This window comes from Amblyomma maculatum, chromosome 9, assembly GCF_055883805.1.
Source record: "Amblyomma maculatum isolate TAMU_Amacu chromosome 9, ASM5588380v1, whole genome shotgun sequence".
NCBI classification, from domain to species: Eukaryota; Metazoa; Arthropoda; class Arachnida; order Ixodida; family Ixodidae; genus Amblyomma; species Amblyomma maculatum.
The window spans coordinates 90,370,928-90,387,855 of NC_139352.1; the positions used below are offsets into that span (position 1 = coordinate 90,370,928).

Consider the following 16,928-nt stretch of genomic DNA (forward strand, 5'->3'; position numbering starts at 1 on the left):
AACATGGGGACACCAGGTGGCAATATATTATTTGTTGCGAATATGTTAAGGTAATTTCCTAAATTATAGCTAGAGTAACGTGCTCATCGCATACTCGGAAAACTGACCTGCTTGTGTAGTCGTCGCTGTGTTGTGTGTAGTCGTCGTAATATGGGGGTTAAGTAGAAAAGGGCACCATGCAGTCACGGAGGTCGATGATTGCGCCGTTTTCCCTAAGGAAATCAAGACCGAGAATCAGGTTCTTGGAGCAGTCTACTAGCGCAATGAAGCAACACGAGAACATTACGTGGCGAATCGCGACGCGAGCGGCGAACACTCCGAGTAGCGTTACCACATGCCCTCCGGCTGTCCTTATCGTGGCTCCATACTAAGAGGTCAGGAATTTTCGCAGAATGGTAGCAAGGCCACTATTCATAAAACTAAAATCGGCGCTGGTATCTACAAGGGCAGTCGTGTGGTGGTTATCAAAGACGATCGGTATCTTGGCGGAAGGTAGCTCACTGTCGACAAAGTGCGGCGTCTCAGCGATCGTCGGGCTCACGGGTCGTTCGTTGAGTCGAATTTCGGCGTCGAAGGTAAGCTTCTCTAATCGCCGGGAGGTCGTCGGGCTTGGTCGTGTGGTGCGTCGATCGGGGGAAAGTTTCGGCGATCGTCGGAAAGTGGTCGTACTGTTGGTCGGAGCGGAGGATCGGCAGTCGGTCGGTGTGATGGAATCGGTGAGCGGAGGATGTTGGTCGTAGTGTTCATCGACGGCGGCCCTACTCCCGCGGGTCGCCATCCTCAGTTTTCCCGGCGCGGACTTGGGGACTGTATGAAGGAAGTACGGCATCTGGAGGAAACCTGTCGCAAGGATGGTGACCTGGCCTGGCGTTGCGAGAAGGACGCAGGTTGAACGTTGTCGTTAAGGTACAGTCAGCGCGATTTGATGGTTATCGCGCGAGCGTCGACCAGCCTAGCACTCCAGGCAACTGGCGGCCGGGTTTGAACAGGAAAAATTATCATTTCTCACTCTTCTCTCCCTCGCTCGCTGTTCCATACTACAACCATCACACCCGCGACAAACTCACCGCTCTTTTTCTCTATTCTAAGCTTTCCATTTGTTGCGATAGAGTCCAATTTCAGATAATACCGAAGAATACGCCGTGCGCACGCGGTCACTGCCTGTTCGCAGAACCATAAGAAAAAAAAATGGAAAGTGATGTCCCAGCAGGGAGTGACGGCTGCTGAAGGAACAGCGAAAAGAGTGAGGGAAGCTGGACGGTTACCTCCCTCGCCTCGACAAAGAATTCTGGGCCATGGCGCTGTTCATCGCGCGATAACCTTCAAATCGCGCTCGACTGTACTGGTCGATATCCCGTGGTCGTTTGCCATAGCGCGGCCGAGGGGCATCCGGCGAAAATCTGCGCAAGCCCATCCGACAGTACGGGCAGTGGCGCAGTACGTGACCGGCTTCGCCGCAGTGAAAGCAGAAAGGCAGATATTTCGGCGTGCGCCACGCGTGTGCTTTGCGAACGGGCGGTCGAGCGTCAGGCACGCCAATCGAAACTGGATATTGGGGGGCAGGACGAGCGGTAGGAGCAGGGTTGCAGGGTGCCGATGGTTCAGGCGCAGGGGTACGCAACACGTCGCTGTATGTCATGATATGCGGCGCAGGCGGCTGGGGTGATGGTACTGATGGTACTGCTTGGCGGAGCTCTTCGCGCACGATATCCGAGATTCCCCCAACGCGTGGATGTTGCTCGAGGGAAGCTTTTGCAGCTCTTCGCGCAAATTGCTTCGGATAAGTTAACGAATGGCTTCACTGTCGTTTCCGGCCATCGGCAAGCGGAAGTGCACAGCAGCGATGTTCCCAGAGCGATCAAAATGCCCAAATTGCTGATTCAGGGCACGCTCGATGCTTGCCGCTTCTTTTGTGAAATCAGCCACAGTACATGGAGGGTCACGTACAAGGCCAACGAATAGCTGCTCCTTGACGCCTCGCATACGGTGGCGCACCTTCTTTGCCTCCGACATGGACGGATCCGCCCGGATGAAAAGGCGAGTCATTTCTTCGACAAACATGGCGACACTTTCATTAGGCCGCTGTGCTCGGGGGTGCAGAGCGAGTTCAGCCATCTCTTTTCTTGCATAGTTGCCAAATGTCCCGAGTAGCTGCCGCCGGCAATCTTGCTAGGTGGTAATGGTAGCCTCGTGGTTTTCGAACCACATCTTGGCGGCATCTTCTAGTGCAAAATAAACATTCCGCTACTTCCGGTCTTCGTCCCACGCATTAAACAAAATGACCAGGTCGGGACCAAGACGCCCACACTAGGGCGCTAAGCCTCTAAAGCGGCGGCTCGCCTTGTGCACGGGTGTCGTGTCCACGGTGTGTAGATGGGCATAGGGGGCAGCCAGAGGCTCTTTGTACATGAGATCTACCCAGCACCTACATCAACAATGTCACAGAAGCAAGTGGAACTGGTTAAGCAGGTTTACTTACAACTAAGCAAAAGCACCGGCAAACGAAGGCACGGCTAGCTAACCGAATGGCGAGCGAGCACCACGAGCGAAAAAGACGAGCGCGTGCCAGTCTCCCGAGCTCGCCACATGGCGGCGCCAGTAACATAACGATGCGGCAATATGCAGGTGACTTAGGTAATGCTGAAAGGCCTGGGAATAGAACTGCATTTTAAAATAGGGAGCGAAGCTTTGAAAGTGCAGGCGAATATGTCTACTTAGGATAGGTAGTAATCGCAGATGCGGACCACGAAAAGAAAATAACTAGGAGAATAGCATTGGGATGAATCACATTTGGAATGTACTCAAACACAGTGACTAGCAGCTGACTGGTATCACTCAAGAGGATAGTGTACACCAGTTGCATCCTACCTGTACTAACCTATTGGGGCTGAAACATGGGGGTTAAAAGAAGGGGTTCTACTTAAGTGTAGGAGAACGCAGAGGGCCATGGAAAGGAAAATGATAGATGCGGCGTTAAGTGATAGGAGGCGTGCAAAGTAGGTGAGGGGAATAACTCAAGGTCTTGACATTATAGCTGAAATAAGAAGAAATGAGCATGGTTAGGACTTGTAGCTCGAAGAGAGGATAACCGATAGTTCCTAAGAGTACCCAATTGCATTCGAATGGAAGGTAAGCGCAGCAGAAGGCGGCAGAAAATTAGGTGGTTGAAAGAGATAAAGAAATTTGCAGGGGCCATGTGGACGCCGCTAGCCATGACTGGGTTAATAGAAGAAAAACGGTACAGGACTTCGCCCTGCAGTCTCAATAGTCCGGATAACGATATTGATGACAAATAGGGGCGACAATGTGATGTAGCCTAAATGATGGCAAGACATTTTTTTCTCCGACGTCGAATAACTAACTGCAGCTATTGACAGCGAGCGGATAGCGTAAACGATAACATATTTCCGCCAATTTTCTGTACGAGAATGGCACCTCGGCCAACGCTGCTTTTCGTCTGTATGTACTTCAATGTCGGCGTTTTCATCGAAGGTACCGAGGACAGGATGAAAAGGTAAGCGGCGCTTAAATTTCTTGAACGTTTCCGCTTGCGGCGCTTTTCATTTAAAGACACATCAGCGTTTGTAATTTGCGTCAGCGTTTCGTCCATGCGCGAAACATTCCTGGCAAACCGGTGGTAGTAAGCGCACAACCCAAGAAAGCAGCGCACAGCTAAATTGTCGGCAGACTGTGAACACTGTGGGATCTCAGCTGTTTTCTCTGGGTCTGTGCGAGCACCATCCTTCCTAACGATGTAACCTAGAAATCGCAGTTCCTCGTAGGAGAAGTGGCATTTCTCCGGTTTGAACGTTAGCCCTGATAACTTTATGGCTTCGAGCACTGTCCTCAACCTCTTTAGAGGGCCTTCAAAGCTTGAAGAGAACACATCATCCACGTATACCAGACAAATCTGCCACTTTAAGCCTGCCGGCAGTGTCCATTGGCATCACCATTACCTCGAAGAGCCCTTCCGGTGTGAGGAATGCGGTCTCCTCGCGATCTCTCTCGTCAAGCTCAGTTTGCTAAAAGCCGCTCTTGAGGTCCATCGATGAGAAGTGCCTTGCACTGCACAGTCGGTCTAGTGTCTCGTCGATACGCTGGAGAGGGTACGTATCCTTCTTCGTTATGCTGTTTATGCAATCGACACAGGCGCGAAGAATCTCATTTTTCATCTTCACTAAAGCGAATCGTGCTACCCAGGGGTTCTTTGATGGCAGGATGACGTCGTCCTAAAGCATTTCGTCAAGTTTATCTAGGCATGGTTTGGCATTGTGTGGGCGATACGCGGTAGGGGCTTTGGCGCAGTGGTCAGGTGTGTTCGTCCGTCATAATGCGGTGCTTGGCAAGCGGTGTTTGTTCCACATTCGATGCTTCCGAGAAGCACTCGCTGTAGTTTCGAAGAGGACTGCGAATCTGGTCTTTTGTGCTGTGGGGTAATGCAGAGTTGATGAACGTAAGCTAACGAACTTGATCAGGAGCATCGTCCAGGGGTTGTTAGGAGGGGGCGAATGCATCACGTATGTCCGCTAATTAGTCGAAAAAAAAAAGTGATTTTCGTACTCTTGTTGAGATGCAGGTATGCATCTGTGAAGTTTGCTGCCAGTACTTAGGCTTGTCCCTCCTGAAGTTGGCGATGCCTCTGGGAATCTAAATGTTTCCAGTTCGTTCGGCGACGCTTTCGACGGTTTCGATGTCCGCGCTAACAACGCCAACTACGACGCTTGGTCGGGGCGGCAGGGTCAATTCTCCGTCGAGGACGTTCAGAGTTTGGTCAAAGTCGTCGTAGCAGGTATGGATTTGTTCGTAGAGACCTTGATGAACTTTGATGGCAGGTCAATGATCGCCATATGTTCATTCACAAATCTCATGTCCATAATCACGTTGCGCGAAAAATGCAGTAGTACCAGGAAGCTCGTGGGGTAAGCACGCAATTTTACGGTTACCCTTGCAGTACACGGCGGAGTAATGAGGTTACCAACTGCGGGTGCGAATCCGCGGAACAAAGCAAGCGGCGTTTGCTTTTGCTGAGCTAAGAGGCGAACGGCCCGCTGATGATGGAATAGTCGGCTCCAATGTCCACTAATACGGTGACCCTGCTACCGTAGGCAGTAACGTCAAGGTCACTTAAGTGAAACGCTTTGCGGTGCATACTGGTGCATTGCTTCTAACATCTCAAGAGCAACAACGATGGCTTATAGGTATAGAGACATCAAGACATGTGCATCTGCTGTTGTCTCTCTCTGTGTACCGTCGTTGGTGCGCTTAAAATAATCGAAGTCATTTCTCCATGTCTTCGTATTGCGTTTTGGCTTCGCTGTTCAATCTGGGCTTCAATGTGAACTGCAGTCGTAGCTGGGGCAGGCCGTTTTGATGTCATTGGGCGGCGATGTCATTGAAGTGTGGGCGCGTGATCGTCGGGGACGTTTTCGTAAGGAACGTCGGCGGAAAAGCCTCGCCGTCGTCCCTGATCATCGACGGCGGAGCATTTTTGTGTTTTCGCCGTAAAGTGAACTCACCTCCAAAGGTTCCTATATTTAGTTTCCCCTGGGGGTCTTGCAAACCTTCCTCGCCACTGTCATCATATTTGCATCCTGGTGACGCAAAGCAGGTTTTTACGGCAATCAGGAGATGAAGAGACTGCTTCACGGCACAAACTTCGCTAAGCGAACAGTTCTCAATTTCTTGCAGTTGTTCACCGAGATGCTGCGTTGGCCATGGTTTGCTGAACCTCGGAAGTCGATTCATGGGTACGGGCAGGGGCGAAGAATGTGGCCAGCCTCCCCACAGTGAAAACAGACTGGACGGTTGTTCGAGATCCTCCAGGCATCGAAATTCCTGGGGCTTGGAGGTTGCATGTAGGCTTGGTAGGCGGGAGTGAAGGCGCGTTGTTCAGGAGAGGCTTGTCCCTGACGAGATGGGCTTGGTATGGTTGGTCGGAACGCAGGATGCCGTAACGCAGCACCGTAGTTCGTTGCACTGGGTTCTGACGTTGGAGCTGTCGGAGCAGTCGCTTGAGGAACCTCCAATGCTTACAGGACGTCCTCACGGATAACGTCCATGAGCGATGCGACCAACGGCTGTGTTGGCGATGGGCAGAATCTGCAAAGCTCTTCCCGAACCACCTAACGCGTAACCTTAAGGAGGTTATTCCTACTTCAGTTCGCAGAGAACACTTGGAGACGCCGGTTGTATTGTCGGGTCCGGACGTCTAGGGGTCGTTATATAAAGGGGACTTCTTGTTCGAATGCAGACACGGGTAAGAGTGTGTGTCTGACCAGGCCAGCGAAAAGTGAATCTTTGACGCCTCGCAACAAACTATTATTTTGACACATTCAGTCATGTTTGCGTAAAAGGGTGGGAGAGGTGTTTAGTTTCCTATATGTAGGCGAAGATGGACTCATTTGGGAGCTGAATCCTTGAATAGAGGAGGACCTGGGCTCTTTTGTTTTGTTCGGAACCTGCATAGGCCGTCAGACCTCCGCTTATAATCTATCCCATTCCTTCAAAGGAGTCACATGATTTTCCAACGAGATTCGGACAGACCCATGAAGAGCGAAGTAGACTTCCCTGAGTTCCGCAGAATCGTTCCAGGCATTGAATTTTGACATGCGAACGAACAAGTCAATCCAGTCTTCCGCATCTTCGCTGGTAAGTTGCTGATGTAGGGCTCCCGAGGCTGCCATGCGTTGGTGCCCCAGTGTCAGCAACGAGGCACTAAGGCAACCGGTACTCTTAACTGGGCGATTGCAAATTTTGAGGCCTTCTTGAGGGATCGAACATTGTCCGGCAGCAGACCGAGTTGAGTTTGAAGCCCGTTAAGTGGGCCCCTGGCTTTGCGACCTGCAGGCTGGCAACGCAGGGCGACAGGAACGATGCCGAAGCCTTCGCTTGAAGTGGTAAGCCGGATCTGAAGCGGCAGCACCTCGACGAGTTGCCACGTGGTGGTTACAAGCCCCGCAGCCACACATGAAGACACTGGCGTTGCATTTTATTGAAACTGTTTATTGGGCTGACATGCGAAGTCAAAAGTAGTAAGGGAATCTGCGGAGGCGATAACAACAAACGTGCTTGTCGGTCATTGAACTAAGAACGCCCATCGCATCCGTCAATTCTCAATATGAAGGGGCGAAGAAACATGTACACAAGGCCACAAATGATAACCAGCACAACCTGGGATATTGCAAATAACGCGCAACATTCGTGTTTATTATTTGGAATTTAGCCAGCAGCCTAGCCCGGGCAGCAGAAAACTTTAGTATGAAGCTGTCACAGAACGCTTTCGTCGGCCCTGGGCAGCCCCGCCGCCGGGGAAGGGGACCGTTGGTTCCGAGATTTGCGTTCCTCAATGGTTTCTCAGAACCGCTAACAGCAGTCGGCCTAGCTCGTCACCCAGCAATCTGAGGGTGGGTGCCCGGAGGATAATCACGGTGCAGTAGTCGCTGATAGGCCCGTGCGCAAAGTAATCTGCTTTAACTGGCGTTGCATGTCACAGACCGCATTGTTTAAAGCAAGCGGTGATCCAGTGTACCTACCTCACTGCGAATATACATCTCACAGGCGACATTTGAGTCGCTGACGACAGTTCGGCATCGGGGGCCAGAACACAAGGGCAATTGCGACTTACCAATGAACACTCTCAGCTCGGAAAGAAAAGCTACTGTCGAAACGGTAAAATGCAAATCAATAAATGGAGACTATATTCAGTCTGTATTAAAAAAGCAATGAACACAGAATGTCACTCAACTGCATCATATGATTAAAGCGTACCGTCATAACGTGCTCCGGAGTACTTTTTTTTCTAAGAAATAAGCAAATGGTGAGCCCGCATGCATAATAACAGAAACCTTTATATATGAAACACATCGCATGGGGCAAGCAAACATGTGTCATGTACATGGAACATACATTCATTTATTAAAATAGAGGCTGTGAGTATTTTTGCTTTCTTCCCATCATGGAAAGGCTGGTCAACTCATTAACATTGCAGTGAGTACATAGTGCAAGACAAAATGGTAGTGTTTAGGGCCGACGTTTAAGAAAGTCTTTGGTGATTCCTCGCGGCCTGTCGCGCGAAGTTCCTGCCCTGCCATCGAACGATATGACCCCTCAGGTTGTACTCACGAACCGACTAGACATAATTCGAAAGCATCGCGGTGCCCTCCGAAATTCATGATGGTTTGGTAGACGCGGTTTGACACAAATACATAGAGAAGAAAACACGGGACTGGCGCTTTCATTTCTCTTCTTTTCTTTGTCTCTGTGAAAGAGCGCCCACGAAACCATCATGATTGCGATCTGAAATGCCTCGTCTCGAGCAGATCAACCGCTTGAGTTAGCGGGCCACATTGCTGCGCTTGGCAATGAGGGCACGTGTCGATATTTTCTCTATGAGAGCAAAGCATTTGCAACGTAAGGGTAGGTACGACCCGCAGGCGGCTGTAAATCTGCGTCTTCAATATTAATCCTCTAAAAGATGACGTAGCTGAAAAGTTCCCTTATAAGGTCAATTCAGTGCTTCATGCAATTAAAACAAGATGTTTTAGATTACTTTACCACCCACCAAACTGTCTACCAAACTGCGGTGAGCTAACAGCCGCCTGCACTGCACGTCGAATTCGCCATCTGCTTTTCGCCGCCGCCTCAAGTGGTGCGAAATGCGGCGCCAAACTTTGGTCATTTACAGCAATGGCAGAACATTGTTTACGTAATGAAATGTCATTTTGACGTCATCAATAAATGTTTATGCATGACGTATTTCCCGCCATACAACCCCAAGTAGCACACATTACGTGGCCCACCTGGGGCCGGTATGGGCAACCACGGTAGCTTTTTCCATCTGGGCATCATATAGGCGTGGAAAGGGCTAACTGAGTACATTTTTCCACCTCTGGCCCTCAAGGGGCCCGTTCGGGGAACATTAGGGCCGATGCAAAGAAACTTTGGGCTTTGTGTGGAAAAAGCGTGGGCTAATATAATTGGGGCTGCCCTCTCAAAAGCGCATCAGGTCCCGCATGGGCCGCGGCGGGGCTAAATACGAGTATGCCCACGCATTACCTACATGGGACCCTCGAGGAGTTCTCGAGGGAAGGTCAAACGGAAATGTAGGTTTCATGCAGAAAATTCCTTGGCTGCTCCAAATGGGGCTGCCCATCAAAAACCTAAATAATATTTGCATGGCCTGTAGGGGGGCAGGAAAGTGCTCCTTTCCGCTTCTGCCCGCATCGGTCTCATTTGTGACACTTTAGGGCACATCCGATACAAATGTGGGCCTAAAGCGAATAGTAGACGGGCTAGCCCAAATAGGGCTGCCCACTCAAAAACGTAATAGGTCCCACGTGGTTCGCATCAGGGCTGAAAAGCGGGCATGCCTCCACGCTGCCCACATGGGTATTTCTTGGGTTAATTGCGGGCAAATGCAACATATATTCGTACTCCATGCGGTAAAAATAAGATAAGCCCAGTTGAGGCTGCCCATGAAAGGCCGCAGTGGGCCCCCAAATTGGCCGTAGGCGGTATACCGCTCTGAAACTTCACCTTATGTTTTAGGCACTATTTTATTTATCTAATTCATCTTATACCAGGCCGCTAATTGCATCTACTGGATTTTTCACATAACTATTCTATGCATATCCGTGCCATAAAAAAACTATCTAATTTTACTCGAAAAACTACGTTAATTATGCAGTATTGGCAGCAAATATGCAGCAGTAACTGCTCCTCTTTACGAGTATGTACTGAACTAGCTCAAAATGTTTCCTGCGCCATTATTATTTACATACACCACTGAAATAAATATTGGGCTGATGTGGGCCAGCCCACATAACTGTAGTAAATTGGGAATAAATTTCTTTTATGTTACTGAGTGTCGAATACAAGATAAATAAATAGTGCTCAATGTTTCACACTTGATGATTAATGGAACTTGGGCAGCCCTGAGAATACCGAATTTAATACATGAGGGCAGCACGGGGGCGAGCCCGAAACGAAATGGCCTCCGCAAAGACTGCGCCGGAACAATTAAGGTATTGGAGGGATTAATCGACATAAAAATTAAAACCTTGATCAATGGGGCGGCACTGTCTTCATAAACGTAGGACCCATTAATGATTCTGGTATGCTGCTCATATTCAGGTATCTGGGCTGAATGCGGGCAGCTCTATTTGGGTTGCCCACACGGGTACAGATTGGGACCAATCGCGGCAAAATTGGGCAGCCCACGCGGGCCCCCTCTGGGTACGTATTGCAAATCCCGCATGGGGCCTGTATGGGCTGCCCCCGCGGGCCCAACGTGGGCCCCCACGTCACAGCCCATTTTGTGCTACCTGGGACATCAGCCAATCAGATTTCAGGAGTCGGCTCTTGACAGTGAGCAGTTCATTTCAGCCAACCGTAATGCAAGCTTAAGTGCTTCCCTTTCTATCATATGTACCTCTCTTTTCCCTCCAGAATTACTTATTGTAGGGTGGTAATCTTCATCGTTATAGCCACTGACAAGTATCGCGTGATTGCGCTCTCAAGAACGAAGAAGTGGGGCGTTGTCTTTGTGATTCGGTACGCCTGACGATCCGCTGCAAATTCATCCTGAGCAGCTGAATCCATCTGCGTCGACTGAAGAAACACACCCCTGCAATTGGTGCAGGTGCTGATGGGTACGTTCCCGTCCACCCCGGAACTAAGAAGCCACACATTGCCATCGGCTTTCACCATGCCAGACGATACTGCCTCGACATCGCCGCCCCTCCCAACCACTGTCCTGTGTTCTGGAGCTCTACAGCAGCGTGACCCATGCCTCTTCAGTGGCACGGCCGATTAAGATGTCGACGATTGGTTGTCGGCGTACGAGCGTGTCAGTAGTTTCAACCAATGGGACGACACCATCAAACTAAGTAACGTAATCTTTTACCTGACTGACGTGGCGAACCTCTGGTTTCGCAACCATGAGGAAGACCTGCCATCTTGGTCTGCATTAAAGAATTTTGCGGAAGTGTTCGGCCTCCCTGCAGTTCGCAAGCTCCGAGCAGAACAACGCTTGCGCGAACGCATCCGGTCGCCTTGCTCGCTGGGCTCTCCTTCTCCAGCAGTATGATATTCATGTCATTTATCGATAAGGTCTGAAGCCTACGGACGCGGATGTTTTTTCCTGCTCGCCATTGCCTAGTGATACTTCGTCTGACCACGTCTGTGCTTACGATTTGTTGACTCTTGCCACTATCGACATGGCTACCGAGCAGCGGATTGACCCCTGGATCAATGCACGTTTGGATTTTCTCTCACGTCCTACTCCCGGTCATTCATCCAAAGCGCTCGTCCAGCAAGCCCACCACTTCTCCATTCGGTCTTCTCTATCGCCGCAATTATTTGCTTGATGGATGGAAGTGGCTTCTAGTCATTCCGCGTCATCTCCGTGCCGACATTTGTGCTGCGTACCATGGTGACCCACAATGTCCTCACGGTGGCGTATTGAAAACCTACACGCGCCTACATCTGCGATTTTACTTGAGTGGAATGTACCGCTTTGTACGACATTTCGTGCGCGCTTGCGAATCTTGTCAACGCCGAAAAACTCCTCAGAAATCCCCTGGTTCGTTGCAGTTGTTACCCTGTCCTGCTGGTCCGTTTGACTGCGTTGGCATAGATCTCTATGGCCCTCTTCCTACTACTCTCGCTGGAAACCTGTGGATTATCGTGGCAGAATACCATCTTACTCGCTACACTGAAACATCACCGTTACCCTCTGCCTCCGCAAGAGAGGCTGCTTTGTTCCTTCTCAACAACTTGATTCTTCGCCCCGGAACTCAGAAGGAACTGCTCAGTGACCGCAGACGTGTTTTCTTTTCCGACGCTCTCGGGGCTCTACTGAAAGGATGCCGCATCATTCATTACACCGCTACTTCTTACCACCCTCTGATGAATGGCCTGACAGAACACTTCAATCGTACTCTGAGTGACATGCAGGCCATGTACGTCAACAACGCTCATTCCAACCGGGACCAGGTTCTTCCCTTCGTAACCTACGCGTACAACACTGTGATACAGATTCTCTCTCTTCTTTCTTCTTTACAGGCGCGAGCCAACCTGCACAATGGACGCGCGTTTTCCCTACCGCCCTGATGTTTCTGAATCGACACCTCTCTCGGATGCCGCCCAGTACGCAGAAGAATTCCGTCAGCTCGCTCGTTCGCTTACAAAGGAAAACCAGTGGCAACAAAAAAACACTATCGTGACACTGGCGAGGCGCCTTTATATGCACCCAACTCCCTGGTGTGGCTGTGGGTTCTTGCCACAACCACCGGCCTTTCAAAGAAGCTTCTTGCTCGGTATCACGGTTCATACCGAGTCCTTCAAAAAACATCTCCTGTCAACTACGTAGTTGAGCCCGTTACGCCCTCTGCGGACTTGCGTCGCCGTGGACGCGAAATAGTTCATCTGGACCGAATCAAGCCCTACTACGATTCGTCTGTCCTTTCGGCTCCATGAGTCGCCAGGATGGCTCCTTCTCTACCCGGGGGGAAACTTTAGTGTGGTAATCTTCATCGCTATAGCCACTGACATGCGTCGCGTGCTGGCTCTCTCAAGAACGAAGTTGGTCGCTGTCTTTGTGATTCGGCATGCCTGACGCTCCGCTGCAAATTCATCCTGAGCAGTTGACTCAACCTGCGTCGACTGAAGAAACAATCCCCTATATTATAAATACCATCCAGACATCATAAATACCGCTGCTAAACAATTCATTTTCAAGCTCAAGTAATTTTTACGTAAACGCAAAAAGACATTTCGACACACCGAAATTTCGCGCCACAAATTTGAAACACTTGGCTGTTCTCAGAACCAATCAGAGAAACAAAATGGCGCCGAACGGCGACCATGTGCGTCGAAATAGTGCCCCGGGTTTTGACTAGCCTAGTGAAGCTTTTCGCTTGAAAAATAGTGGAGTTGTCGGGAGCTAGAGTGGCTTTTTCGGCTCCGGATAAGTTGATACATTTATGCACGAAAACGTGCACTAAAACGCCATCAGAAGTCGAGAAGGTGCTGCACAATGAAACACCAATAAATATTTATTGTTTGCATAAAAATGTAGTCTATCAGATGCCTGTATGCAGTGGCAAACAATATATTGGTGAAACACACTGAGGCTGTCGACATCCAATAGTTCGTTTTACCTTATTTGGGACTTGTTGCTCCCAGCTTCCCAATTTTTCTTGAAAATAAGCCGGACCTCAAGCCTCACCTATAAGGGCAGACTCGGTAGAGCTATTAACCCCATTTTTTCTATCAGCTACACCTTTGTGTTTTTTATGTTTTTCTTCCTTCTTCTTTTGCTAGCGAAATGTGAAATATCGCTTTTCCTTCTCAATGGACAGCTACGTTTATAAGAAATGACATGCTATCGATTTACCACAGCCGGAAAATTCAGCCGTCACGCCATCATTAAAGGCGACGTAGTATTTAAAACGCTAGGAAATGATTTCATATCAAGAACGGCCCTTTCGGCATTAATGACGCCGCGGGCGATTTTCCCGAAAACGACATTTCACCAAGGTATACATATGTTGCCAGTTCGAATGCCTATAGAAACCCTGCCTATGTTTTGACTAGCAGATGAATGCAAAATATGAAGACAAATATGGTGGCGCTACTCCGAACATTGAACAAATAATGATTCCGCCACATTTTAATTATGCAGTCAGGGTTAGGAAGCTTCATGGCTACCTCTACTAGACGTTTACAGAAATGCTATCCGTCTAATACCCTTGTCAAACGGCGGCCACTGAGTTGAGGACATTAGAGATTGTCAATCGCGATCAAACACGGAGAGATTGTGCCTCTACTACATTGCAAACTCTATTGGCATTGAGAAATTTCTTCACCTCATTTCCAGATATTTTTCCGGCACCATCATGCCCTTTTTTTTTGCATGAACCCACCACATAGGCTAGAATTTAGCCGCATAAATGCTGAAAATCAAATTATTGTTTGTTATTCATAATAATAAATCTAAAGGGTTAGTATTGACTTAGAGAAGCTGTATTTCATTCTTGTACTTCCCAGGAGGCTGGTGTTGTTTAATTCTCAATTAAAATTCAGTAGTTCATAACATGCAGCGCTTCGCAGAAGGAAATTAATTTCTTCTAAAAGTTGGTATTCTCAAATTCGATTCCTCATTACCAGTAGCAGCCCGAATATTCTACTCTGTGGCAGAGATCTCCCACTTTTCTCGAATTCGCTCAGTTCTGTGCTAGGTGCATCCCCCTGATACCTGCAATGTTCTGTATTTCTTAATGTTATTTCTCCTTGTTTCCATAAAATTCAACTTTTCGCCTTTATTGATTATTTGTTTTGCTCCCTTCACACTACGACGCCTGTCCATATCTGTTTGTTCTTGATTTACACCAGAATGTCATTAACTTCAGTGATCCCTGTGACCCATTTTTCACGCTTCCAACCTCTTAATTCTTCCCTGGACATTTTTCGTTTTATTAGTTTGCGTTATGCTCAACTTAAGGAGAAGCTGCTCTGTTAGTGTCTATGTCTCCATACCTCCATTCGTTTTCAGTAGTACCAGTAAGCTGCTAGTCATGCTGTGCGAAAACTTTCTAAACGTGCTCCATTCCAATCACATACTTGTCACATGGTGGTCCCAGTCTGGGGTTACTACCTGCCTTAAGTAGACATATTCGCCTACCACTTCCAGTTTCATTGCTTTTTGTCATTATACTGCTATGAATTTATTGCAAAGAGCGATGTTTTGAGATCTCTACGTATGAGAGTGCACATAGCGTCCGTTCGATATCTAAAGAGAGTTTTGAGTAGCTATGTTGCCCGAATGCGATTGACTCAATATCAACGACAATTGCCCCTGTAAAAGTTCTCAAATGATATATATTGGGTAGGAGGTAGCTCGAAGGTCTTAGAAATTCCTATGGCACATAAAAATAATTGGCATGATTTACTGCCCATTTATGAGAGAAAGAGAGAGAAATAACATTTACAGTCGTGCCTCGTTAATATGGACACTGGTTTCCGGCCAAGACTGTCCATAAAGCGAATCATCCATAATAACGAGTCATGAATAAAAACTAAAAAAAATTTTATTGAGAAAAAAATGTGTAATTAATGACTGCTTTTGTGCATACCGGTGTGCACTGGACTCAAAATTAGACAGAACACCGACAATTTTGAGTGAATTATCCTTGTCATCGTTGTCCTCAAAAAATTGCAGTGCAGTCGGAAGCGACTCGCGCACTACGACACGCGTAATGGTAGGCTTTATGTTGGTCGTACTCTCCAGCACCAACTCTTCACTGGCTGATGAATCAGTGTCTGATTCTATACTCGCCGCCACTTCCAAAATGACCTCGTCACTGAGCTGCTCCTCCACGTCCGCTTCGTCATCCGCGGCGAGGAGTTGTTCTGCGGTGCTCTCTGGGTCAGCTGCACCTGCCACTTTTAGTGATTCTCGAAGCCTTGCCAGGGGAATGTCATCATCCAAACTACAACTTTCTGGGTCCGACTCCTGATGCGGTAAAATACCAGTGTGGCGCCAGCAGTTAGTGATGGTCGTTTCACTTACGGCATCCCACGCAAGCTTAAGCTGCCTCAAGCACCAGCGAAGATCTATACTGTCTGCGGCTCCTGCTTCTCGGCACACCGAAGGTAATGTCGGACCAAGGCAGCTCGGTAGTGTGCTTTTGTTGCTCTAATAATGCCGGCATCAAGTGGCTGAATCTTAGCAGTCATGTTTAGTGGGAGAAAGGTGAGGTTTCTGTTTTTGAACTCTTCAGGGGAGATGGTGTGGCAGCCGGCATTATCAACGAGATGAACCCCTTTGCGGCCGCTTAGCTTTAGTTTGTGGTCAAATTTTTGCCGAAACCCTCTAAAAATATTTGAAGTCATCCATGATTTTCTCGGGAACAGCCTCGGGAAGGAACAGCAGTTTACATTAGGTAGCGAAATACTGGAAGTAGTAGGCGAATATGTCTACTTAGGACAGGTAGTAACCGCAGATCCGGACCATGAAAGGGAAATAACAAGAAGAATAAGATTGGGATGGAGCGCATTTGGCAAGCACTCGCAGATTATGACTAGCAGCTTACCGGTATCGCTCAAGAGGAAAGTATACAACAGTTGCATCTTGCCTGTACTCACCTATGGGGCTGAAACGTGGAGGCTAACCAAGAGAGCTCTACTTAAGTTGAGGACAACCCAGAGGGCTATGGAACGAAAAATGGTAGGGGTAACATTAAGAGATAGAAAGCGTGCAGAGTGGGTCAGAGAAATAACTCAAGTTAGAGACATTCTAGTGGAAATTAAGAAGAAGAAATGGACATGGGCAGGACATGTAGTGCGAAGAGAGGATAACCGATGGTCGCTGAGGGTAACAAACTGGATTCCAAGGGAAGGAAAGCGTAGCAGGGGGCGGCAGAAAGTTAGGTGGGCGGATGAGATTAAGAAGTTCGCAGGGGTCAAGTGGATGCAGCTAGCACAGAACCGGGTTAAGTGGAGAAATATGGGAGAGGCCTTCGCCCTGCAGTGGGTATAATCAGGCTGATGATGATGATGATGATGATTTTCTATTTGCTTCATATGTACAGTATATAGATGGGGAGAATGTTTCTCCAAATCATCGGGGTCTTTTTGATTTTGCCACTACGATTGGCTTCACCTTGTCCGTCCCACTCGCATTGCGCATGAGGCCTACCGTAATTCACTCCTTACTGCGCTTTTTTCCTGTCGCAAGGCCGCGAGTAAGGGTTACGGATGGACCGACCTTATAGAAGGAGCCAGTTTCGTCAAAGTTGTAGATATCATCCAGGAGATAGCCGCTAAGTAGCTGTTTGAGATTTTCTTGAGACGAGGAAACAGCCGAGCTGTCGATGCTGCCCCGTTCTCCATGAATCCGTCGACTCGAAATGCCATGTCGGTTCTTA

At 48.6% G+C, this 16,928-nt stretch overlaps 1 protein-coding gene across 1 annotated transcript; it reads right to left on the reverse strand.

Moving 5' to 3' along the window:
- Positions 1-15,615: 15,615 nt before the first annotated feature.
- On the reverse strand, positions 15,616-16,699 carry LOC146179727 (uncharacterized; the record flags this gene model as incomplete). The annotated part of the gene is made up of 2 exons (XM_084580260.1): positions 15,616-15,726; positions 16,652-16,699. Coding segments are annotated over 2 exons (159 nt in total), but the record flags the coding sequence as incomplete, so codon positions are not given.
- Between the last annotated feature and the right edge of the window lie 229 nt (positions 16,700-16,928).